The sequence below is a fragment of the Pelodiscus sinensis genome, chromosome 2, assembly GCF_052426305.1.
Source record: "Pelodiscus sinensis isolate ZL-2025 chromosome 2, ASM5242630v1, whole genome shotgun sequence".
NCBI lineage: Eukaryota > Metazoa > Chordata > Testudines > Trionychidae > Pelodiscus > Pelodiscus sinensis.
This window is the reverse complement of record NC_143053.1, coordinates 121,384,784-121,410,860: the sequence shown is the minus strand read 5'-3', so window position 1 is coordinate 121,410,860 and position 26,077 is coordinate 121,384,784. Positions and strand designations below refer to the sequence as shown.

The window sequence follows — 26,077 nt, the reverse complement described above, 5'->3', positions numbered from 1 at the left end:
TTATGAGTTTAACTGCTTCTTGAGTTTATTTATCAATTTCAGTGGGGTTTCACCTCATCTCCATCATAACAATGAGGGTTTGTGCTAGAATGCTTCTTAACAGAGATCTTCCCAGTGTTCAGGCAAAACTTCCCAAATGAATGGAATATGCTGACCATTTGATATAGAAATATATGAAGTCATAGTAAAGATTTTGCAAAATTATGAAGATTTTTCTATGTCTGTTGGAAAAGGAAGCTAAAATCCTATGGAGCACTGCAGTGTGTTATCAATAATGTTATAGGCAATATGCAGGCAGAAAAGAATACACACACCTTTCCCCTTGACTTACTATTTCAATGATTTAGGGATTTTGGGTGGATGGGATGTGTCCGGTCACCTTAAATGTCACTATATACAGTTTTTGTTTGGTAATTTCCTCAGAAAGGTTGCCGTCTGTACTCTAAAGGCAAAGAGCAACATTTCTGCCCAGTCTGATTATTATCAGTGTGAGAATCATCATCACACTGTTTTTGAGCTCTAAGTAATTAAAAATGAACTAGATTTGAAAAGTTGACTTCTCTCTAATGTTTTTCTCTCTGTATTTGACTACTACTCAGCTCAAAACAGTTTCTTCTGCTCCTCAATTTTTTCTTGTAGTTATAGCACCTTAGTAACATGCATCAGCTATAATTGACGAAAATACCTTGTAATTAAGAAAACCTATTAATCATGATGTATTATTTGGAGCCAGACTAGGCCAACTGAGTGAGAGATGCTTCAAGCCACTGAACACTGAAAGAAGCTCTTAGCATTGTCTCAATTCTGCTTCCCATGAACTTCTACAGTGCAAACTGATTCAAATTTTAACTGCTTGCTTAGCACTGCATACCATAGGTCCCAGCTTTATGAGCTACTGTGGGGTGCTTGACGCCAAACTCCATCCCAGGTCCCACCCACCACTCCACTCCTTCACTCAGTTTTTTTAAGACATCTTAATTATGTCACATGTTTAACTTCAAGTGCAGAAGGAGCCCTTTTAAAATTACTTAGGGTATGATCCTGTCCCATTGTAAGTCAATGGGACTATCACCATTTACTTCAATGGCAGCAGGAACAAGCCCAAATTGCTTATAGTTAAGCATGTGCTTAAGTGCTTTGCTGGATTGTTGCCGAAACACTCAGTCTTTTATAGTAGTCATTAATCATCCTGCTTATGTTCCAGTAGTTATGCTTCTGCGTGCAAAAATGTAAATTGCTTTTCTAAAGCTGCGTGTACCAAGCACAAATAATGCATTCCTAGCATTTTACATGATTTCTGCAAACATCGTCTTGCAGAGTTTCATATATCAAAATGCAGTTAAAAGCGGCAATAAGCTTGCCTGAAAAAGATGGAATTATTATCAGGGCACTATCTCTACTTTGACAAGGATAACACATTTTCCTATTCCATTTTACTTACACACACACACACACTATTTGTCAAACACAATACACTTTTGAATAACTATGAAATGTAATTTATTCAAATGCACCGAATGAGCAAATTCACACTTAGTTGTGAAATATTTTTCACAGACAAGTTTCTCCGAAATTTACAAATAAAAGGCATTCATGGGAGAAGCCTGCTATGTCTGTCTCTTACTGAATAAGAGTCTTTTTGTAAAACTGTAGATTATGTCATGTGAACTCAGAAAATATTTTGAGGCATATTCTCCTTTTGATGAGTAGCATTTTTGTCCCTTCTTTGGATTCTAAGGCCCTCATAAGAATTTACAGTTCTTCTGTTGACTCCCCATTGATTCAGATGCTAAAACCTTGCATTAAGATTCAAAGTAAACACTGATGAATCATGCAGGCATGTGGGATCATTAAGCTCAAACCAGAACAGAAGGATATTAGGGATAAGGATAGAAATGTAGCCGTGTTAGTCTGGGGTAGCTGAAGCAAAATGCAGGACAATGTAGCACTTTAAAGACTAACAAGATGGTTTATTAGATGATGAGCTTTCGTGGGCCAGACCCACTTCCTCAGATCAAATAGTGGAAGAAAATAGTCACAACCATATATACCAAAGGATACAATTAAAAAAAAGAACACATATGAAAAGGACAAATCACATTTCAGAACAGGAGGGGGATGCGGGGGGGGGGGGGGAGGAAGGAAGGTAAGTGTCTGTGAATTGACGATATTAGAGGTGGGGAGAGTGGGATGTTTGTGAGTTAATGGTATTAGAGGTGATAATTGGGGAAGCTATCTTGATAATGGGTAAGAAAGTTCAAGTGTTTGTTCATTCCTTTTTGGAGAGTGTCGAATTTTAACATGAATGACAGTTCAGAGGATTCCCTTTCAAGTGCAGATGTAAAAGGTCTTTGTAGAAGAACGCAGGTGGTTAAGTCATTGAGAGAGTGTCCTTTCTGGTTAAAATGGCAAGAAACTGTTTTTTCTTTGTGATCTTGTCTGATATCTGTTTTGTGGGCATTAATCCTTTGGCGAAGTGTCTGAGATGTTTGTCCAATGTACATAGCAGATAAGGGCACAGATTAGGGATAAGGGCACAGAGTAGATCAGGCATGTCAAACTCAAAGCCTATTGAGAGCCGCACAAATGAAAACTGATAGCTTCAAGGGTCACCTAGGATTCCCAGATGGTTTATCGAGGGGGGCGGGGGAAGCATTTTTAGGTGCCAAGCAGAAGGCACCAATACCGGACACCTGGCAATCCAAGGGCCACCAAATAAAATGTACTTTGTCAGAAAGTTGTAGTTATTTATTATTATAATTATGTTTTAGGTATATTTTATAATATTACAATAATTTGACGTGTACAATTGTTATTTGCTCATATTAAATAATTGTTAAATTAATTTTACATAATTTTTAATTTAAATATAAATTTAAGGTACTTTTAAATTTTGTATATGATGCATAACTTGTTTTGTTGAAATAAAAACAAGTATAGACTATGGTTAATCAAATAGAGCAGGCTTCTGTGAAAATTTCAGATACTTTGTAAGTTTGAGATTTTGCATAAAGATATAATTATTCATGATATAAAATTAATATCCATTTTGTCATTTTATTTGGGAATACATAAAAAAGAAAATATTAAAAAAATAATCCCTTCCTCTCCCGCAGAGCCAGACACTCCCATACCCCCATTCTAACCAAATCCCTCTCAACTCCCCCAGAGCCAGGCCCCCCCAACCTAATGCCTCGCTCCACTCCAGAGCCAGCCCCCATATCTAATGCCTCCCCCCTCTCTCAGCCCCTCCCTCCCCACCCCAACCTAATACCTGGGTCCCGGAGTCAACGTTGCTGCCTGAGGCGATGTGGCGGCATGAGCATAGTGACCAGTTGTGAGCGCCTGCTGGAGTGCCCAGCCGGCCATGGGTGCTTGTGCAGAGCGGCCCAGATGGCCGTGAGCAGTTGCTGCGGTGAGCTGTGAGCAGCCACTTGGCTATGTGATCCGAGCAGCCAGTGGGCCGCATTTTATTATTTTATAAAAATGTTCTGGTGGGCCGCAAAAAATTTCAATCAGCCGCATGCAGCCCGCCAAACGTCAGTTTGACATGCCTGGAGTATATCATGGAAGAACGGTAAAGCTCAGGATGAGTTAACAGGTTAACTGTTTTTGAGTAACCAATTACAGCAAACCCTTTGAAACAGGTAAGTTTTAGACAAAGACTCATGATCTGTGTACTGTGATTAAGTCAGGAGAGAAACTGGAGATAAGCTAGTTTCAGTGAAACCTGATTTACTTTTAGTTCATAATTTAGTTACTGAATTAAAAAACAAAACAGAGATTTCATTCATCTCTTTCCCTCCCTGACGCTGATATTTTTTAACTGTGATTTAGGAAAAGCCTTGAAAGCTAAAATACTAAGTCTGTCACACCACTGATCCCAGGGGAGAATTTAGAGGTTTTTTATTACTACAGTACATTAATGGTACATTAGGAAGACAGGTGAACGATGCTGCCTTTGTAAAATATATGGTAGCTAAAGTATATATAATTTACCTTCACAATAGGTCAGCTAAACCCAACAAGCTTCCAATTAAGTTTCAATGATGGCAAATATTCCTCTTTTGGGAGGTTAGAAAGGTGCACACACAAGCATGTGAGTTGCTCCATCTAACTCCAAGTAGTAATATCTGGTATAGCAAGATCAAGTCTCTCATCTAAACATGGAAATTGACAGAAAAATATAATGGCAATATTTTAAAAGCAAATCCTGTCCGTGCGCTAACTGGAACTCAAACCAGAAACGTCAGCATCAGCTGAAGTTATTCTGCAATCATTTTCCTATGCTATCTCATGTGTCAGAAATGCAGGATAACCAAGCCAAGTACAAAAGGCCATTATCTATGGAGCTACACTCCATGGAAAGCCTAGCTGAGCACTGCACTAAGAATACTTTGTCCTTTCAAATTTGTACAAGAGTGATAAGCTAAGTTTAATTAGAGGATGTTTGGCCTTGGCCAGTAATTTCACAGCCATAAAATGTCAGCAGTTCTGTTTCATAATATTTGCTGCTGAACACATTCTTTGGGTTTTCTCGGAAATACCGAACTTTTGATTCGAGAGACACTGCTGAGGAGAAAAGACTGGGAAAGCAAGCGCAGTAAAGAGAAAATCTCTATAACATACAAACTCTTCTCTTTGTTTGTCTCTCCACCTAGGTATGGCTGACATGATAGAATGGAATCTGTGGAGAATGGGGTCTATTCACTTTGAGGAGAACAGAGTCAGCCTCTATTATGTATTTCATACATTTTACCATTTAGTTCTGGTTTATATCATTTGAGGGGGGCTCCCCCCCCTTTATTGATGCTCACTGAGAATGCGTTGGATAAAGTCAAACCATCGACAACTCTGGAGCAGTAACACCACAAGTGAAAGCAAAATGCCAAATCTGTATTTCAGCTTTACCTTATATACTTTGTCAAAGACATAAAGTACCATCCACTTTATCTGTAAATTAAAATGAACAAAAGAAGGTGTGGTTTTCTTTATATCTATTTGACATTATCCACCTTAAAAGGTTAGGAAAAGTAAGCTTGCTGCCAAATGCAGGCAAGGCATGGACAAGCTAATTTAAAAGGCTATGACTATGGGATAGCGATATGCCTCAAGCTTTTAAGCTGCAAATTCAGTCATACATTTCAGTGTGGGTCAGTGCTGAGTAACAAAATACAATGAATAGTAGGCTCCGACTGTCTCCAGCTGCACAGGAATAGAGTGCATGTCTTGAGGAATATTGGAATTGGAGGGGCAGACAATCTGAACTTATGACTGTAAACCTTTATGAGTATTTTATGGGAGAAGATGCTACAGGAATACATACTCTGTAAACCCAACAAGACAGCTAGCGACATGCATGCAAAGGCACTTTACTCCATTCCACATTCAGACGCTGCCAGCTGATGCAGATCCCAGAAGCACTCACCAAACTCCTTAAAAACAAGTGAAATCGTGGAGAAAAAGGCATTCTCCTACTCATGCCCAATCCAAATATTAAATCCTGTGAGATGAGTTATCCTACCTCTTTGAGTCATGGGAAAGTCCTGAGCTGTTACCAAAGGGAGCCAGGGGGCAAAAAGAATGGTCACTTACCTTACTGGAACTGGTTCTTTCAGGTGTATCCATGTGGATACCTCCCTTGTGGCACATGCACACCATCTAGGAATCTTCTAACCAGCAGTGTCTGTTGGGGCTTCATATGTGCCCTGCATGCCCTCAGCCTCCCTGCCAAGGACAACATCACCTACAGCATTCCTCCCTCCAGCCATTACTCAAGTTTCTTCTCCACACATAATTCCAAGTAAAAGAAAAAGCAGCAGGAGTGAAGGAAGGTGAGTTATGAGATCCATGTGGACAGAACATCTCAAAGACCCACCTCATTTACCTTGAGCTCAGGCAACTTCCCGTGTATGCTTTAGCGGTGTCCCTTGTCACATAAGAAGTCATATGTGTGGCCTGCAGCTCAGCAGGCTAGGATGGACATTTCTATCCCTGGAGTATACAGTTTAGCGTAGCCTGGGACAGCAGCTGGCCCTTACCAGCTTTAACCCTTGCCATGAGCTGGGAAACTACTAAGTGGTAAATATGTTTGACCTTGGTCTCAGCTCATGAAAATGTTGAAAGTGGTTGGTTTGGGACAATGGTAGTGAGGTGTGCCTCTTCTATCTCTTTCCAAATGGTGCAGAAGTCGTCCTCTATGGCAGCAGCTCAACATATCGAGGGAGTCACATACGTGGAATCCCACATCTAGCCATCATCTGTATCATGACTGATTATTGTTGCTCTTTGACCTGGCTATGTGAAACACCCTGCAGCTGTAGACATTTCAACACACGTCTTGTATACATTGTTTGGTCCTTGTTGCACATAGGGTGTTATCTGGGGTACCGGCTGACTGTACTTGCATCCTTGTTTTGATGGCATGGTGGGGACATGCCCAATGAAGTTGTGAGATCAGTGGTCATCCCTGGAATGACTTTTTGTCCCCAGCATCTTGTTGGTGTTGCATGGCATTGTTGAAGTTATATAGATGACTGCAGGCCCACAATAAGAGGTTTGGTGGGACAAAGGGTATGGGGTGCGGGAAGCAGTGTTCCCTCTAAGCTGCGCAGCAGCACAGCTTCACAAGTGATTAATCAGTCCCACCCAGTAAGAGGCTCAGGGCCCCTGTGCATGGAGCTGACTGACTGGGCGTGGCTGATTGATCACCTGTGAAGCTGCCCTACAGCTTAGAGGGAACACAGGCAGGGAGTGCTGCAGCACTTCCTGGTTTGAAGTGTTTTTCATTATATACAGGGCTTACAGTTTAGTTCAGTGTCTGTCAGTATCCCCACTGTAAAAATTCTTCCAGCCCCCTCTCCCAATGGCAAATGAAAGATTGTAGCTGGATTCTTCCAGTTACTATTCCTGTAGTGACTACTTTCCAGAGCAACGAGGAGTCCCGTGGCACCTTAAAGACTAAGAGTATGTCTACACTGCCACCCTAGTTCGAACTAGGGTGGCTAATGTAGGCATTTGAACTTGCAAATGAAGCCCGGGATTTAAATATCCCAGGCTTCATTTGCATGTTCCCAGAAGGGCGCCATTTTAAAATTCCTGTAGTTTGAACTATCTGCCCGCGGCTACACGCGGCACGGACTAGGTAGTTTGAATTAAAGCTCCTAATTCAAACTACCATTGCAGCAGCTCTGTGTTGGGGTGGGGGGGGAGGCAGAGGCAGTGCTCTGTGCTGGGGGAGAGGCATCTCTCTGTGTGGCAGCCCTGAGCCCCTGCATGGAGATTGTTAGACAGCTGCTTAGCTGTGCAGAATTAGCGGGAACTTAGCCCAAGACCTCTTCTAATGTTCAGTGTGGTTTCAAATATGAAAGCCACTGCATTGGCAAGATAGGCATAGGATAAGACCTAAGATTTTGCATGTGTATGATTTAACTTGTCTTCTTGCCACTTATAGTAAGAAAAAATACAATAAAGTAGGTTGTCGATGTTTTAAAACAGGACTTATTTACTTTTTTGCTTTTTATTTACCCTTTTATTTTTTTATTTGCAAAAATACACTCAATGAATAAAATGAAGACTATTTACCACAGCTGATCTCTAAATGCCAATCTCCAAACACAATTTCAAAGCCACAGGAACGTAGAAAATCTTTCAGTGGGATTTTACATTCCAGTCCATTCGCTATTTACATTCCACAGGTGGGACATTTGCTCATAGTAACGGTGAAAGTTCAGATAGCAAAACCAAATCTTGTAGCTCCGTCACATAGAATGACGTTTAGCTCTTCCCCAAGGTTCAATTCTCTTTGTAGTGAGCAGCTGGGCCAGTCCACTCAGCAGCATGATGAAGATAGTGAAAGCCATCACAAGGACATAGTGGCTAATGCTACAACAGAGAATGTTGCAGATCAGATACAACAAAAATATTTCAAACCTTTGTAGAAGAAAACGGAATTAGTCAAGTAGCCTTGGTAACAATTTTATAACAATTATGGGACCAACCATGTAGATTATATAGTGAGGCTTACTGGTGAACAATTCCAAGGAGATGAAATAGTGCATTTTTAAGAGATGTTTTATCATATTGAAATTGGCTACCCTTTCATTCATATTCCATTTAGTAGCTCATCTACTTCACTTTCATGTTCCTCCTGTACTCTTGGATGAATATTATACAGGCCTGATTACTCACTGCAATTTAAATGATCACTTTGTTCTTACTCCTTAACAATATCTAAAGTTTATTACCTAACCCAAAACTACACTTTGTCATCTTTTTGTGTCAGTCTTCATCACAAAAGCCATTTAGCATCTCTCCAGTGTTCTTTTCCTGCACAATCACTCCCTTAGCTCTTAGTGTAACAGAAGCATTAACTCCTTCGCAGATTTCTTTTAGGGTTTTTAAAAATTTGTATTTAGTTCCTTAGCTACTTGCCAACTAAGAGCCAGACTCACCTCTTGTGCACCTCTAACATACATACAGGTGATAGCATCTGGGCTAGAAGAACGTTTGCAAAGGGGGAAATCAGCTGGAAAAGGACATTCACTGAAGATGAACACTAATTCTAAAAAAAGATTTAAGTGTTCCCAATGCTAGCTAAGGAATCCACACCCCAGTAAATGTCTGTATTTTTTCAGTGGTTTGGGGCAATTTCTATTAGGGATGTTAAGAAGCATGTTGACTACACGATTAATCGATAAGGGTTAGCACTGCAACTACTTAGTCCCAGCTCATGTCGGGTCCCAGCAACTATTCTCGCTGCAGCTTTATACTAGAAGCCATTTAAGAGACCATGTGCGGTAGGCTGGCTCAGTCCCCTCTTCTGCAGTGGGAGGAGTTGCTGGGACCAGGCGTGACACGGGACTGAGCCAGCCTACCCATGCGCCGGCTCTTAAAGTGCTTCTATCGCAGAGCCACAGCGAGGGTAGTTATTGTGTCCCAGCTCCAGCCTGGACTGAGCCAGCCTGTCATCCAGCCCACTACAAAATTACTTGCAGAGCTGAGAGAAGGTGTTGCATGTAGTCGACAGTGTTAACCGATAAGCCACCACATCACCTCATACCTTTTGCCTTGGCTATTTAGGTTGTAAGATCTTTGAAGCAGGTAGTGATTTGTAAGTTTGTACACGGCCTCATACAATGGGATTGTTACCTCTTTTGGGATCTCCATCTGCTACTGTAATATAAATCAGGATGGGAGGAGTTTGAATCTGATTTGGGCCAACTCCACGTACTTTTCCCAGGATTATAAGCACAGCTCAGTGTATTCCATGGTCATGGAATTTACTTCAGAATCTAGCCTTTGCCACAGAGATGAGCTCCAGAATCTAAACTTTCATGATTAAAACCCCCGAGATTACTCACATTTAACTGGACTTCTTTGAGATGCACCCCATGGTTGCACCAGTTACAGTGCACCTGTGGACTACAGCTTTGATCAGAGATTTTTGGTAGTAGTGCCTGTTCAGCCATGCATGCACCCCATGCATCCTCATATCTCACATTAGGTTTTTGGGGGCTGTCTGGGTGAATCAGTCTCAGTTCTTTCTCTACTACAAAAACCCACAAGGGAGACTCTAAAGCAGACAGAAAAGAGGGTGGCTAGTGTAGCACCAATAGGGACACATATTTCAAAGAACTTCATTCACTAACCAAGATGAGTAATTCTTCTTCGAGTAGACTCCCTTTGGATGCTCCACTTCATGTGACTCCCAAGCAGCACCCCTATTAAGGAGGTCAGAGGTTTGGAACAGACTCCAATACAGAGGAGAGAATTGTATTGCCTCCAGCAGCATCTGATTTTGCTGCAGGTACCAAAGTGTAATGATTAGAAAAGATATGAACATGACCAATTTGCCACTCTATGGATGTCTGCAACTGATACATCCTTTGAACATGAGTTCTAACAAATCTTAATACAACCAAAAATCCATCTTGATTACTTTTCTAAAAATTACCAAACCCTTGTTTCTGTCTGCAATGGAGCAAATAATCCAGGAGACCTTCTAAATGGTTTGGTCCAAAGTACAAGGCTAATGCCCTCCGGATATTTAGAATATGGCTTTTTGAGCAACACAGTGCCGTTTTTTGGGGAGGAGGGGTGGAAATATAAGAGATGAATGGTTTGATTAATATAAAATTCTGAGCATCCTCATCTAACTTGGAATGGACATGAACAAGCATGCAAAGAAGAATTATTGCTACAACAGTCACATTCAAAATTTTTGTTGCTCAGTCCCTGTATATATCTGTATATAGAGCTGGGGTTTAAAAGCAGTCTATGCACTCCATTGGGGAGAGGGAGTGTCAGGAAGTATTTTGAATAGAATCCTCTTCCCCAATGTTGGACAGGAAGGCTATGTCTACACTCGCGGCTTCTTGCGCAAGTAATATGCAAATGAGGCTAAGCGTGAAATATCGCTGAGCCTCATTTGCATACCTAATGAGCCACCATTTTTTTCAGAAGAGGCTCTTGCACAAGAAGGAGTGTCTACACTGTCCCTTCTTGTGCAAGAAAAACCCTCTTGCGCAACGCTGTTACACCTATTACTTTTCAGGAAGAACGGCATTGCGCAAGAGGGTTTTTCTTGCGCAAGAAGGGGAAGTATAGATGCTCCTTCTTGCGCAAGAGCCTCTTCTGAAAAAAATGGTGGCTCATTAGGTATGCAAATGAGGCATGGCGATATTCCACGCTTAGCCTCATTTGCATATTACTTACGCAAGAAGCCGCAAGTGTAGACATAGCCGGACTGTTTTTTTGTGTTCCCAAATGTAGGAGAGAGGTCATCTCTTGCTCTAGCAATTGATTATGAGATGGATCCCTGAGGAAAAGGCAATGGGCAGGACAGAGAGATTTGAAATGGATAGTGTAATTAAATGTTATGGCTTCCAAAACCTGTTTATCTGATATTACGTGGTCCCTCATCCCCTCCCCCCCAGTTTTGTTCAATAAACCCAATTTCTATTTTTGAAAAAAAGTGTATTTTATTTGACATCAGGAAGGTGGGCTAGCGAGGGATAAGTGGAAAGACGTCAGGGAGGAATGGGGCATGAGCCCCTGGTGGGGAGGACCGGAGAGGCTCTGAGGGCTCCTTGGTGAGGACACTCTCCCGCAGAGCCTCCTGGATCCTGACGGCTCCCCGATGGACCCCACGGATGGCAGCCTGCAGCAAGTGCAGCCGGGCTGATGGCAACGGCCCCACGAGATGCACCAGCGTGCCCTGGGACAGCTCTGGTTCCATGTGGCCGAGTGCTGTGGTATCCCAAATGCGGGCACTCAGGGCACTCCAAGACAGGACTGCTTTGCTGACCCTCTTCGAGGTAGACAAGCAAGTAGGGAACCCTGAGAACTGTCTGTCCGGGGTGGAAGTAGAGTCCCTTTAAGCATGGAGCTCAATTAGCCTCAGGCAGCAGCCCCACACACTAAGTCCTAATCTGATGCCCTGCTGGCACTGGTTCCGGCCAGCCTTTATTTCGGTTCAAGGTCCACTCAGTGTGGACGCGCTATTTCAAAATAGCAAAATGCTATTTTTGAAATAGTTTTTGTGTATAGATGTGTTATTTCGAATTAAGTTAACTCGAATTAACGCTGTACCTTTTCCCCCCATATAGCCACAGCACAGGGAGCAAAGTACATCTAGGAGCCAAATGGGCAGAGCTACCAAAAACTTCTGATCAAAGGAGCGGTCCACGGGCATACTTTAAATGGGGCATCCACAAGGACACTACTCAAAGAGCTGTATTTCTCACCCTTATTATTGTGAAGGAACCTTCAAAATGAACCAAATGTAAAGTGATAAATGTTGCCTATACAGCCTGAAACCATGACACAGGTGATTTTTGGTCCCAACAATATATTAACTCACACCTAAAGATAACAATATAAGCATCAGCACTTAAATCCAGTGCTGATCATTTTAGCGGAAGCATCCAGCTAATATATTTATCACACAACCAGAACCTCCTTCACCTTCAAATGCTCCAGCTACTGTCTTGATACCAAACACTGCAGCTTCTCCTCTGGCAAGTAATATGATAAGTTATGGGTTCTCAATACTAAATCATTAGTACATTGGAAGTTTGCAGACAGTATTAAATATATTAACTCATTACCAGTCAATAGAGGCTCTGATACCGATTATACAATTCACTGATACATTTCATTCAATAAAAGTGAAGCTGCTGCAGGACTTCTATTTTGCCACAGATCCATGATGCAAAGTTTAAAGTCAGATCGCCATTGAGCACACAGAATTTAGTTATATGGCTATTCAGATATTTATGGCAGCTGAATTTAAGTTTTTAGAACAAAGACCATTAGTATCATTGACAGGCAGTGATTTAATGTAGTATCTTAAGGTAAATCTCCAGCCACCAAGAGATGTCATGCGTTTTCTAAATTCACTAAGGGTATGTCTACACTACAGTGTTATTTCGAAAAATCTTATTTTGAAATAGTTAATCGAAATAAGTTATTTCAAAATAACGCATCTACACACAAAATGCATTTCGAAATAGCGTGTCCACACTGAGTGGACACTGAATCGCATTTAAGGCTAGCCAGAACCAGGTCAGGAGTTACTTTGTGTGGCTGCTGCCTGAGGCTATCTGAGACCTGTGCTTAAAGAGACCCCTCCTGAACAGCAGGTTCTCAGCTTTCCCTGATTGCTTGCCTACCTCGATGAGGGACAGCAAAGCATTTTGTCTCTGAGAGCTCTGGTTGCCCTCACTCGGGACACCACAGCACTCTGCAACATGGAGCCAGAGCTGCCCCTGGGCACTCTGGTGCTTCTCATGGACGCGTTGCTGCGAGCCTGGCTGCACTTTCTGCAGGCTGCCATCTGGGAGGTCCATCAGGAGGCTGTCAGTATCCAGGAGGCCCTGCAAGAGAGCTTCCACCCTGAGGAGCACTAAGAGCCTCCCTGGTCTGCCCCACTGGGGCTTGTGCCTCATTCCTTCCTCATGACCTTCCACTTACCGCCCCCCTTTCCCCAACTTCCCTTCCTAATGTAAAATAAAAAACACGTTTTTTCATAAATACGAACTCTCTTTATTTAACAAAACTGGGGGAGGATGAAATTCTGGGAAAACAGGGGAAAGGAGGTGGGAGAGGGGTGAAGAGAGCATTGGAGAGGGGAGGGGGAAACCTGGGAGGAGGGAGCCAGAAGGGGGAAGCAAGGGGAAGAAGTGAGAGGGAAAGCTCAGTGCTCAGGGTTGGGGGTCTCCCTGGACCAACTTGATTTTCACGCAAACCTGCTCCTGAGTTTGCATGTGGTCTTTGGTGGCCAGGCTGGCAGCCATCATGCCATAGATGGCTGCGTTCCTCCATCTAGTGCAGAGATCATGGATGTTGGGGGCATCTCCCCCAAACCTGTATAAGGTCCATGATCTCTGTCCTGGATGAGGAAGGCTCCCACCTTCTCTGGGCCCTGGAAGGCTCCTAGGAGCTGGCAGACTGCTCCTGGGGAGTGGTGGAGGGCTTGCTGCCTTATGTTTTGGGGCCACTGGGTCAGGGGCAGTGACTGCTGGCTCTGGGCCAGAATCTACCCCTTTAAGGGCTCCGGGTGGGGGGAGGGAGAGGTGTTTTCTTGGTTGAGGCTAGAGTGGCCACCAGGGCACCCTGGGAAGGCTGGAGGCCCCCTATTTCAATATAATTGTCTACATAGCACTTATTTCGAAATAGCTATTTTGAATTTGGAGTTATTCCTCGTGGAATGAGATTTACCAAATTCGAAATAAGCGCTCTACTATTTTGAATTAATTTCGAAATAGCAGTTTGGCTGTGTAGATGGTTATTTTGAAAGAAGGGCTGTTATTTCCAAATAACTTTGCTATGTCGACATACCCTAACATTTCAAATTAAGGATTTACAAAAGCAGTTACACCTATGTTTAACTATGGCACTTAGAGCCATCAATGCAGAAGTTTTCTTTTGCAGGAGGACTATTGAAAATGTTAGCATTTTATCTTTATAGACACTCATACCTCCTGGTGCCTCTATTTCTCCATCTCCATCTCTCTCAACACAGATGGTTCTTCAGAAAGGGCAGGTAAACTTCAAACTCCATGAAGTCTGAGTTTATTTACAAAAAGGATTCCATGGGCCATTTGCAGGTTTAATGATCTGGAATTTTTGCTTGCAGGCTCATTTTATTTGACACTAGCAGTGTCACTCACCTTCCTGACGCAATCAATCTTTGAACTACTTTTCTTCCAAGGTTGTGACAACCTTAGTTCAGAACTTGGCACCAATGGGGCATAATTTAGTTCTGTGAAGTTTAAAAACACTGTATCTATGCTTGGGAAGCCAGGACCCTGAGTAGAATGGAAGAATAAAACTATTGGAAAGGTTTCCATTGCAAAAGAAACTCTACAAAAACTGGGCTATGAATACCTGCAATGAGCTGGCCCAAAAATGATCTGATTATTACCACATCCATTTTTCTATTGCATTTCAATTAAATAAAATATCATTACCATACATTATATTGCTTCAAATATGTATAAATAAATCACCTAGTACATACAGCCTAGAAATTAGTGATCATAGTCCATCTGAACACCTACTTTACAAGCCTCATAAAACTGGGACTGGATTTTTGCAAGCTACCAATTGCACATACTGTAATTAAACTATAAGTACTTCCTAAAGTAAATTAAATGGTAACTCACTGAAGACTTTTAAATGATGTACAAAAAACCACTTGTCTCACAGTGTTTCTCTATAAAGAAAATATTTCCCCCCTGCCCTAGTTTTACTTAAACAAGCACTATACTACATGTTTTAGGCTCTTGCTATGTTTTTACCAGACACGTGCAAGTTCAGAAGCTGATAATGTTGAATCTGTTTTGTCAAAGTGCACAAGGCGTTACTTAACAGCCTGGTCAGCACACTTTGGACTCGGCCATTCACAGGAGTCTTGCAATATCCAGATAACGTGACCTCCTCTCAGGAGAAACACCTAACCCTAGCAACTCGGCTGCCTGCGTTAGATACTCCTTTTAAGTTTCAGGGCAGCAAAAGAAGGAACAGAACTATAATTAAAACCAAAACAATCACACACAAAAAACAAGAAAACAACTTTTCTCAACACTGTAAATGAAAAGGTGAATCCTATTCCTACCTGCTTCCATGGTATGGTGCCTGCCAGCACTTATGGACTGTATGAACCTTTCTCTACCCCAGATATAGGGCAATGTAGCACTTTAAAGACTAACAAGATGGTTTATTAGATGATGAGCTTTCGTGGGCCAGACCCACTTCCTCAGATCAAACCTTTGATCTGAGGAAGTGGGTCTGGCCCACGAAAGCTCATCATCTAATAAACCATCTTGTTAGTCTTTAAAGTGCTACATTGTCCTGCATTTTGCTTCAACTACCCCAGACTAACACGGCTACATTTCTATCACCAGATATAGGGGTTTTTCCAAAGGGCACAATTCTGCTCAGGGGCAGCTGCATAGCACTTACAATGCTGTCAAGTCTTGTGATTTTATCACACATCTCATGGGATTTTCTTAAAGCCCTAATTTGTAGAGTCTCATGATTATGTGAAAGTTTTGGCTTGCATGTAAAAAAACAAAAACAAAAGAGGTTTCCTGGATACAAGTCTGACAAACTGAAGCTTAAATACTCAGAAGGCAGACGCAACAAAGAAAACCAACATTGTGTTACTTCAGAAATCCCTTTGAAGCCAATTTCTGGCAGCTCCTAATAAATTTAAAAGGCGGAGCTGCAGTGGGGCTGGGAGCTAACCCCCCTGCGGTTCTGCAGTTTCCCCCCTTATCAACTAATTGACTTGTCAATAGGAATTCAATCGACTAGTTGATTAGCTGATTAAATGCCATTTAACATCCCTACTGAGGATTCAAGAGTGATGAATAACTCCACCCTCTCCTGCTTTGTTCTGGGACTGACCATCTCCTCAGCATCAGCTGACTTAGCACAAAGTCAGTTTAGATAGCAAAAGTGGCAAATAAATACTATCACATAGTGCATATACCAGGACCAGGACTCTTCATCAAGGGACCTACAAAAAATGATCTTTTTTGGGCTTCCAAAGAGATTGTTACTTGACGCCACCCCTAGCCTACTAATGAAGGACTCTTTCCAAGTTATTTTTTAAAATACACACACGACTCCTAAATGTCAAAGTCAAAGCTACATTTACAGGGTTTTTTCAATGCTTTTTCTCCCCAGTGCCACCCCTTTAAAAGAAAAAAATATGAGAGGTTGGTTCCTTCATGCACTTATACAGAAAGGAAGACTACATAGTACCATAGCCACTGCTCCAGGCATGTTACACTACACTGCTTGAATGGCTAATTCTTATCTAAAATATGAGAGACGTGACAAAGGAAAAAAGTCACCCCTCTCCCCAAAAACATTGCATTAGCCAATTAAAAGCAATGCTTGTCCACCTGCTATCACTTAATGGCACTCTGCCAATATATCTGAGGCGAGCAACAACTAATACTGCAGTGATGCAGAGGCAGCTCTGCTTGTAAAATTAGTTTAATGCTGGGATAATACCGTTACTTTAAAAAAGGAACAAAAATTGTCAAGGACAATATGACGTAAGGAGGGATCACTCAATAAAAAATGGAATGTCTAGGAATGTGATGATCAGTGCTGAAAACCAGTGCGGGGGCTGGGCAGAAGTCTGAATAACAGAAAAGGCCACATAGTTGGCCTGGGAAGTAGAAAGGAGACACTCACCTCAACAGGTGCTATCGCCAGTCTATTTTCTTCTTAATGGCATATTAAGATGGATGGATGAGGCAAGGGGTAAGAGATAGGCAGGGAAATGAGGAGGGAAAGGAAAGGCAGAAGAGGAGAGACTATAGACGGGGGGGGGGGGGCGGAAGGAGGGAGGAAGAAAACCGAAGAGGAGAGGGAGAGAACAGAAAAGCGGAGGCAATCCATCCTGCTCAGAACAGCATCAGGCAGCCACACTCAACAGTTTTATCAAAAACAGTGACTCCGGTAGCAGGGGTAATAGGAGAGACAGAGCATAGAACTGCCTTACATACAAGGTACAACAACTGTCTTTTTTGTTCATTAAATGTTTCTATACGATATATTTCTAACATGTGGATGGAAATGACCAAGGTCTTTATTCCAGACCTTGATTTTGTATTTGGATTCTAAATCTACTGTAATTTCAGCTTCCGAATTATTTTGATCCTTCTGCCCAATCACTCCCTTAGCCTCAAGGGACCCCGACTTCACATTGAATGAATTGCAAAGCCAGTTTCTTTCAAAATGTTTGCCATAAGCTACTGATGGTAAAAAATTCACTGCAAGGGTACTGCCCCTGCTTCTCTTGTTTCAGAGCTTTATTGATAAAAGTCTTCAATTACTTTCACCAGTTTCCCCATTTAAAAACCTTAATTTTAATAAATCAGGTCTAGAGTTTCTGAATTTCCAAAATTACAAGTACGTTACTATGCACACCAAGGAGTTTCATACACAGATACCTGCTAGCTATTTTACTGAATTGTTAGAAAAAATGAATTCTACTAAAGCCGCTGTGACAGCTCTTCCAGAGATTAGGGACATTGCTGCAGTTGATGAGGATTGTAGAGTTGAAAGCCTATACCACAGTTAAACAGCCCCAGAACCTGAGCCCTGCGAGCCTGACTCACCAGACACAGGCCAGCTGTGGGTGTTTAACTGCAGTGTAGACATATCCTTAGGCCAGGTCTACAGTAGGAAATTAGGTCAGTATAATTGCATTGCTCAGGGGTGTGAAAAATCCTCTGAGTGATGCAGTTAACCGGACATAGCCCTACTGCAGACTGCACTAAGTCGATGGGGGGGAGAGGGGAGGGGCCTTCTCCCACTGACATAGCTACTGTCTCCCTGGGAGGTGAAGTACCTATACCCTATGGGAGAAGCCTTCCTGTCAGAAAATGTAGTGTTTTTTATTGAAGCACTACAGTGACGCAGCTGTTCCACTGCAGCATTTTAAGTGTAGAGACACCTCTAGTCACCCTCATAGAGACATAAAAACAGCTTCCTGTGCTGCATCTATGCCCCATGGATTTTGCACCTCCAGTAGGAGAGTTCAAATTATGTCTATTTCCGTAACTTCTGGCAACCCAGTTTTACTGTCGCTAAAGGTGTGGCTGCACAGTGCATCTGTAAAACCTATTCAGAATCCAGCATGTAAAAAAGGGATTTAGTAGTTTATTCTTATATTCCTGACTATGCAAATCTTTTTAAAAATTAAGACAGTCTCATTTCAACTAAAAATAAAAAATGGAGATGCTCTGTATTCTCTCTGTAAGACTGTTATTCATAATGTAAGACTGTCAGAATCACATGGGCTCAGTACAGACAGATAAAGATTCAAAGACATGAAGGACACAAAAGACCATAGTTTCCTAGAGGCAGAACTTTAAAAAAAGGTAATGTGGATTCCAATGTAAATTATGCAATTTATGATTATCTCAAGTTCCTAGGATATAGGGTTTCAATAAGTATTTTTGTGCAGACCATAGAGCCTGTCACAGAAACTACTGTTAAGAATTGGGGGGGATAGCTTCACAGTGTTTACCTTAGTTTTATAAAACCAAACAAACAGCCGCCTCCCCTCCCTGAAATTCTCCTTGCAAAAGAAATTCTCATCACCTTGCAGCTGAGTATTAAATGAAAGAATGGAAACTTTCTAAAAATAAACAAACATGGCAGTTGACAGTTTATTGAGCAATGGAAATCTGTGAAAATGACAATTTACTGATCATTGTGCCATAGGGATCAGTGTTAAGGTCTGCTGTCACTTAACATCTTCATTAATGATCTGGAAGAAGGGGATAAAAACTAGCAGCCTCATTAAATTCACAAATGATACTTAATTGGTAGGAGATGCAAACACCAGTGACGACAGAGACATCACAAGGTTAGAAATACAGATATGACAAAGATAAAATTATTTGCCATTTGGGAAAATTCAAGCTAATACACGTGCAATTTTCGTGGATTTCATTAAACCTCATCCAGTCTGTTTAAGATAGCTCGGAGAGATACATAACTGGCCCCACCTCAAATGAAGGGGATATATTCCAGTCCTTCCAATAATTTGGACTTTTGTGGTTAGAGGGTTCACCAGGGTATTGTCTTTGAGTAAGGGCCTATGTGAGAGACAGATAGCTTAAGCAGAAAGACTACAGAATGGCTTTCTTTCCTCATCTGATTCTGCCTATCTGACACATCTGGAAAGAACGTGTGGATTTGGAAGACGCTAGAGAGATGCTCTGAGTCAGAATATTGACTGAAAGTTTGGTGCTATGAGCAAGGAAGTGGTCTCCTATGTTTGGTTCCTCCTGTGTTTGGAGAAGCAGGGCTTTGGTATTCGGCTTGATGCAGACTCTATCATCAATTTCTTGTCACTACTGGGTCTACCTACAGATCACCAAACTAACTAGCTGTGCATATTAAAAGGGGTAACATTACCAAAGGTACAAAAGGAGGAGGGAGGAGAAACATAGGAAACTGATGCTGAAAAAGACTTGGTGTGATAGTGACCAGTAAATCAGATACGGATATAGTATCTGCAGTGGGAGATGCCAGTAGAAAAGACAAATGCAATTTCAGGCACACATCTTTCACCTTTGGCAGGGATGTAATGCTCTAGTCTCTTTCTGTAAAACTGTGGTGAGAGCACTCCTGGAATACTGGACTCAGTTCAGGATAGCTCCCTTTCAGAAAGGGATAGACAAACTGAAGGGAGATTAGGCAAGACTGAATAGTTTGAGGACCATGATTTGTCTTGTGAATTAAAATTAAGATACTTGACAAAACATCAGAGTTGATGGGATTAAAGGGAAATATTACAAATATTCAAATGTATATATACCGTTTACAAGCTATTCTTACTCTCTTTCTGCAGCTTGGCTTTATTGGTAATTCAGATAACAGTAACAGAAAATAATCTTCACCTGAAGCTTTTTCTCCAAGCTTCGGTGTCCCTATGGGTCTCCCTGAAGGAGTTTCCCTCTAACTGTCACTCCAACCCCCTCCAATACTTCTAGACTGATTCTATCTGTTGTAACCTTAGCGTAACTCAGAAGCAATTACTTTCCATCAGAGCTGGTTGGGAAGGAAAAAAGGAATCGAAATGTTGCAAGCTTTTTTTTGTGTGCTATTGCCTCAAGAGCTGGCAGTGACCCATATATAGCTGCCTAACACTTCCCTTTATAAAAGATTCTTGCAACCATTTTTTTCAGAAGCACCAACACCTTATTGTTTCCAAAAGGCTTTTAAAATGTGATAGGAGGTAAAGTCCTCATGCTGGAGAAGAGTCTTTTCTTTGTCCCGTGAATTTCTATTCAGCTTTTGCTGAGAAATAAACTATTGAAAATCATGACTCACACTTACATTTCTCAGGAACATTTTTGCAGCATCCACATAATAAGTGAACAAGAAAGTTTCAGTGCTAAAGTCATACTACTACCAAAGCTGCTGTAGAAGGAGGGGTGGGGAAAACTGAAGCAAGATTATTCTCCATCTCCCTGCCCCCCACCACGCTGGCAATCTTCTCTGAACCCAACATGTGTCCCCACTGGTCTCTGCAATAACCAGCTTCCCCTGTTCCCACTAATGCACTTATAGTTTTGAAGTTCAAGCAGCAGAGGTCAATACTCAGTGCTGAACATTCAGGCTACGTCTACACTGGCCCCTTTTCCGAAAGGGGCATGCTAATTTCACAGGTCGTAACAGGGAAATCCGCGGGGGATTTAAATATCCCCCGCGGCATTTAAATAAAAATGTCCGCCGCTTTTTTCCGGCTTTTAGAAAAGCCGGTAAAGAACGTCTACACTGGCCCCGATCCTCCGGAAAAAAGCCCTTTGAAGTAGGAATAAGAGATCCTCCGGAAAAGGGCTTTTTTCCGGAGGATCGGGGCCAGTGTAGACGTTCTTTACCGGCTTTTCTAAAAGCCGGAAAAAAGCGGCGGACATTTTTATTTAAATGCCGCGGGGGATATTTAAATCCCCCGCAGATTTCCCTGTTACGACCTGTGAAATTAGGATGCCCCTTTCGGAAAAGGGGCCAGTGTAGACGAGCCCTCAGTGTTCAAAACACCACTAAGGATGCATGATGGGGGTTGGGGGGACAGTTTCAGTTGCACCTTTTAAAAAACCCTTAGGAAATTGCGTACAAAAAAAGACATTAAAAGAATGTTCTTTAGGTTGCAAAGCCAAGTACACAAAAGTTAGAAAATGCAAAATGTAAGCTTTCCTATACATTCTGCCTCCTGATGCACATGTTTTGAGATACAATCTTTACCACAGGATTCTTAAATCACTCAGTACACAGGATATATATACACACAAAGGAGCAGAATACAGGTTGAATGTAATCTGCTCCTGGGGAGCACACTTCACCTCTTGCATCAAATTTAGCTTGGCAGAAGGTCATGCCCAAGGTGATGCAAAAAACATTTAACAGCTAGAAGTACTACATTCTGAAGATCAGAAAAAATAAGGTGGCTGACTTTTCATATTTTTAGAGGGTTTTTTTCTCCCTTTTTGGTCAGTCAAACTAATTTGTACCTTTGCTTACTGTATCCTAAGAATCACTATAAACAGGACATCCCTCTGGGCTTTCACATTTCATTAACGATTTATTTCTAATGGCTTGTCTCCACTATGTGGTGGATCAATGCCATGGTGATCGAGCCACCAGGTGTCAATTTAGCAGGTCTAGTTAAGACCACTACAATGACCGCTGATCGCTCTCTTATCAACTCCGGTACTCCACTAGAATGGAATGAATAAGGAGAGTTGACAGGAGAGTTTCTCCTGTAGACCCAACGTGGTATGGATCCCACAGTAAGTTTATCTAATCTATGTCAATTTGAGTTACGCTACTAATGTTAGTGAAATTGTGTAGCTTAGATTGACTTGTCTCCATAGAGTAGACCTACCCTTAATCTGTGCGTGTGTGTGTTCTTAAAGGACCAAATGAAGAGACCATTTACTCAATCATAAATTGAGAACATGAGAGTATGATGATAAAATACTCTTCCACCAACTTAATCTATTGCAATTTACTTACACTGGGAACTTTGGAAATGCAGCTAACAGCAAAGGCTCAAATTAACTGAAAACAGGCAGGAGTGGGAGAAGAGTAAATATACTTTACACAGCATGCAAAATAATAATAGGTTACTATTCAACTTTTATTTGAACAAGTGTTTCATGTGATAACTGGTAGGATTTATAATGCAACAGTTTCTATTAAAGACACACTAACAAGCTATTTCCATGATTTACTTAGGATTTCTAAACAGAGAGCGGTCCTGTGCTACCTTAGTCTCTGAGGGTGCATTTACACTGCACCCTTAGCTCAAAATAAGCCACGCAATTTGAACTAAGCAAATTGCTTAGCTTATTTCAAGTATATTTTGAAATAGCTTATATTGTAATTTGGTGCTGTCTATACAGTGCCAAATTTTGAAATAAATCATTATTCTGAAATGAGTTAATCCTTGTCGAACAAGATTTACAAGAACGTCAGAATAGCACGCTCATTTTTTCAAAAGATATTTTGAAATAAGAGGCATGCTGTCAAGATGCGGAATAGCTATTTTGGATACCGGAAGCATCCCGAAATAGCGCCGCAACGTAGATGTAACCTAGGGTGCCACAGGACTGCCCATTGTATTTAAACATACGGACTAACATGGCTACCGCTCTTAGTATTTCTACCACTGTTTTGGAAGTCTACATTTGAAATTTGTACTTCTAGTGAAATATCTCCTTCCATTCTGCCTATGCCAAATAAGGCTCTGTGGCTCTATGCTGCACTGGATTTTATGATGGGGAGACCAGAATAGATCACATAGCAGGATTTTGGGGAAGGGTTCTATATTAGGCAGAGCCCTGATTTCCATGACTTACATTTCTTCCCCATGAAAAGTCATGGCACTGGTCAGCCTTTCCAGCCTTTCCTACATAAATTTGGATCTATGACTGAACAATGTAGGAGTGCATGGAGATTTAAACAGCTACCAATAATTAAACAGGTTTTAACAATTTCAACTGTAAAATACAGATTTGACATCTCATACTTTCCAGTGTTGAACAATAAAAGTAATTAAAATTGTGTGACATGCCTCTTCCATTTAAAAAAAAAACAAATATGATTTTTTGCATCTTTTGCCATACTAAATCCATGATTTCTCCCACTTTTTGTCATAACTGCCCACCAATCTAGAACATGAGTTTTAGGATGATGACATTATTGGAGACAGGAAAAGCAACAAAGAAACTGGGTTTGGGGGAGAAGGTCAAGTGGTTTGGAAAGAACTACAGGAATCCTAACAGATAAATCTTTGCGCCTACCAACTTGAGGCTATTCTTTTTAGAAAGTTCTGGAGGCAGATATACTGTACCTTGTTCCAATATCCAGCCAGCTTCCATAATCTTTAACCAAAAAGAAGAAGTGCTATGAAATAAGAAAATAATTTGGTTTAGTATATAAACATTGCACAACTTGAAAGACAAGACTACCACCAATGTTTTCAGTTTGTTTATTTCAGGGTTCTAACTTTTCAAGTGGAACAAGTGAAAGATCTTTCAAGGAATGTTTATTTGGACAAAACTGATCAATATTTTAGGAGCCAGTGGAATCAAACACAAGCGGCGAAAGAGGAACAAAGGCTGAGTAGTTCTATCAAGATGTGCTGTGAAAAGCACCAAGGATTTCTAACAGAGCATTCTTCAAGAGAAGAAGCACCAAAACAATTTGATTGTTTGGAACAGTGGTTCTCAAATTTGGCAGTGAACTAAGGAGAGGCTACATAGCCTTTTTATAGGGTCTCTACCAGAGAGATTTAGTACGACCTTGAGTAATTCAAGCTCTCTGTGAGCCTCAGTTCTTTATCTGATAGATGGAAATAATAGTACTCCCCTACCTCACAGGTCTGCTGCGAGGATGAATTACACTAATTAGTGCAAGGTTTCAGCAACTATGATAACTGAAGCCATATAACTACCTAAAATAGGGTATGTCTACACTACCACCCTAGTTCGAACTAGGGTGGTAATGTAGGCAGCCGGAGTTGCAAATGATGCCCGGGATTTGAATTTCCCGGGCTTCATTTGCATAAAGCCGGGTGCCGCCATTTTTAAATGTCCGCTAGTGCAGACTCCGTGCCCCGCGGCTACACGCGGCACGGACTAGGTAGTTCAGACTAGGCTTCGAACGAGGAGTAACGGTAGTTCGGACTAGGAAATCTAGTCCGAACTACCTAATCCGTGCCGCGTGTAGCCGCGCGGCACGGAGTCTGCACTAGCGGACATTTAAAAATGGCGGCACCCGGCTTTATACAAATGAAGCCCGGGAAATTCAAATCCCGGGCATCATTTGCAACTCCGGTTGCCTACATTACCACCCTAGTTCGAACTAGGGTGGTAGCGTAGACATACCCATAGATTTTAAAATACCTGTCCTCACTTAAAAAACCACCTTCATAAAGCAAACAGTTGTCTTTACTAAGGTAGGTGGGTGCTCAGCATGGAGGACTGTACAACTCATATAATTACAGGTTGGACCTCCCTGGTCCGGGACTCTCAGGACCTGACTGATACCAGATGAGGGATTTTGCCAGAGCAGGTGAGTTCATTCCTGGCCCCCTGCTACTGGCCCTCCCAGCCCTGAACTGTCGACTGGTTCCCCTCCCTATTAGCCCCATTGTCCTTCCCTGCTAAGCCAGGCAGCCTAGCTCCCAGCACGCTAGTCTCCCAGCCCCGCTAGGCAGCCCAGCTGATGCACACCAGTTTCACTGCCACATGCGGGGCTACAGCCCTGCCAGGCAGCCCCACTGAGGCACGCTGGGTTCCAAGGCTGCTGGGCAGCCCAGCTGACACACACCTGGTTCCCAGTCCCGCTGGGTAGCATGGCTGCCATGTGCTGTACTCCCAGCCCTGGCAGGCAGCCCCATAGCCATGCACCAGTTTCCACTGGGTAAGCCCAGCTTCAGGGAGCCCAGCCACCACCTTCGACTGGGACTCTCTGGCTCTGTAACATCCATGGTCCTTCTGGATCACAGATGTTGCCAACCAGAGAGTCCCAGTTTACAAAGGTTCAACCTATATTATTAATAATAATACAATACTCTTTTGTTTTTAATATGTAAAATTATCAAATGTAAATGGATTGAATATAAATGTTTTCCCACCTGTGGCCATGACTAAAAAGCTCAAATAATTAATCATTACTATATATTACACTGTGAAAGAGCTGGGTGAAAAAGCAAGGATTCTGGAATGGAGCCCAAAGGGCTCTCAGAAGAAAAATGTTTTGCCATTTTGGGGTCACAGATGAAAATGTTTGAGAAGTCTTGTTTTACAACACAGAGAATGTGTATATTTGTCTGCTTAGAGATACTTCAGTCCCTCTGACTTTCCCCACCACCCACACCTAGGACACATCTATACTTACCCATGGATTGACATGCTGGAGGTCAATCTTCTGGCGTTCAATTTAGTGGGTCTAGTGAAGACCTGCTAAATCGAACACTGAAGGAAGCTCTCCCGCTGGCATCTGGTACTCCTCCTTTTGTGAGCAGTAAGGGAAGCCAACAGGAGCATTTGCTCCCATCGGCCTCTCACTGTATGGATGTCGCAGAGGCTCAGCTTAAGGTAAGCCTACTCCATCTATGCATTTTGCGTAGCTGGAGTTGCGTACCTTAAGCCAACCTTCCTTGTCCAGTTTAGAACAGACATAAGCGTGCTGTCACCCTGTTCCCTATCTTTAACTCTAAGCAAAATGAGACCCATGAGAAAAATGGGCATCCTCCCACTCCCTATGAAGCAGCAGAAGTAGTTGGACTAAAACCCTCTTCCTTGGAATTTGGGAGGAACCGTGTCCATTGCCCCCAAGCTGAGTAGTTTTTGTAACTCTGCTTGTAGAAGAGACTCATGAGAAGGCTCCCTGAAGAGGGATGGGCAGAGGGGGTTGGGTAGGAGGCATAGAAGTAAAGGGGACTGTGTAGCCCATGTTGAAGATCTTAAGGATCCATTGGTCCATAGTGAGGAGATCCTATTAGTGGTAAAAGGGCCTCCCGCGT

The 26,077-nt window shown here is 42.1% G+C and overlaps 1 protein-coding gene and 1 long non-coding RNA gene across 5 annotated transcripts in view; one reads left to right on the top strand and one right to left on the bottom strand.

Annotated features, from left to right (window-relative positions):
• Positions 1 to 26,077, top strand: part of LOC142827196 (uncharacterized) — a 92,062-nt gene that overhangs the window by 15,341 nt on the left and 50,644 nt on the right. The gene's annotated exons all lie outside the window — the stretch shown is intronic.
• PIGN (phosphatidylinositol glycan anchor biosynthesis class N) overlaps positions 7,478 to 26,077 on the bottom strand; it is a 160,175-nt gene continuing 141,575 nt past the window's right edge. For all 3 annotated transcript variants that reach the window (XM_075921390.2, XM_075921388.2, XM_075921391.2), the window contains 2 exons: positions 23,399 to 23,451; positions 7,478 to 7,884 (listed from right to left, as the gene is read on the bottom strand). In XM_075921390.2, coding sequence (XP_075777505.2) covers positions 7,761 to 7,884; positions 23,399 to 23,451 — 177 coding nt within the window. In that variant the 3' untranslated portion in view covers positions 7,478 to 7,760. The remainder of the gene's footprint in view (positions 7,885 to 23,398; positions 23,452 to 26,077) is intronic.